This window comes from Pteropus alecto, unplaced genomic scaffold (genome assembly GCF_000325575.1).
Source record: "Pteropus alecto unplaced genomic scaffold, ASM32557v1 scaffold563, whole genome shotgun sequence".
In the NCBI taxonomy this organism is placed as follows: domain Eukaryota; kingdom Metazoa; phylum Chordata; class Mammalia; order Chiroptera; family Pteropodidae; genus Pteropus; species Pteropus alecto.
Window position 1 is genome coordinate 125,199 of NW_006433385.1, and position 571 is coordinate 125,769.

Genomic DNA, 571 nt, shown 5'->3' on the forward strand with positions numbered 1-571 from the left:
GCTTCCTGGCCAGGCTCTGAGTCTTCGCTTTTCTGAACCTGGGTTTTCTTTCTCTGAGTAAAATTGAGTGTTTCTAGTACCTGCTGTTCTGCGGGCCTCTGCTTACGGGGCCGTGGCCTTGGGGAGCACCCCGGCGGCGGGCGGGCGTCGGCGTCAGCCAGTCCTGTGACTCAGCCTGGGAAGCTGGGGCGCTGTTTGCGATGGGCCCAGACCCAGGTCTGGCTCCTTGACATGCAGCCGTGTGTTTGAGCGCACGTCACGTGAAGTGACAGCCCCCTTTGACAGCTTCCTTTGGGACTTGGCGCTGTCGGGCCTGTTAGCCCCCCGCCCCCCGCTCCTCCACGTCATGTCCAGCGGGCTCTCTGACTTGCGCCTTTCCCCAGGGTGTGACCCTCACAGACCTGCAGGAAGCCGAGAGGACCTTCAGCCGGTCGCGGGCCGAGCGGCAAGCTCAGGAGCAGCCTGGCCAGAAGCCCGTGGGCACTGGAGGGCTCCAGGGGCACACCGGCCAGCACGAGCCGCCCACAGAGCCCACCGCAGAGGCCGGCGAGGGCCGGGGCCAGGGCTGGGA

The 571-nt window shown here is 66.2% G+C and overlaps 1 protein-coding gene across 1 annotated transcript in view; it reads left to right on the top strand.

Moving 5' to 3' along the window:
* PPP1R12B (protein phosphatase 1 regulatory subunit 12B) overlaps nucleotides 1-571 on the top strand; it is an 82,950-nt gene that overhangs the window by 43,002 nt on the left and 39,377 nt on the right. The window contains exon 16 of the mRNA XM_025044268.1: nucleotides 384-571. This exon is cut by the window's right edge and continues 14 nt beyond it. Coding sequence (XP_024900036.1) covers nucleotides 384-571 — 188 coding nt within the window. The remainder of the gene's footprint in view (nucleotides 1-383) is intronic.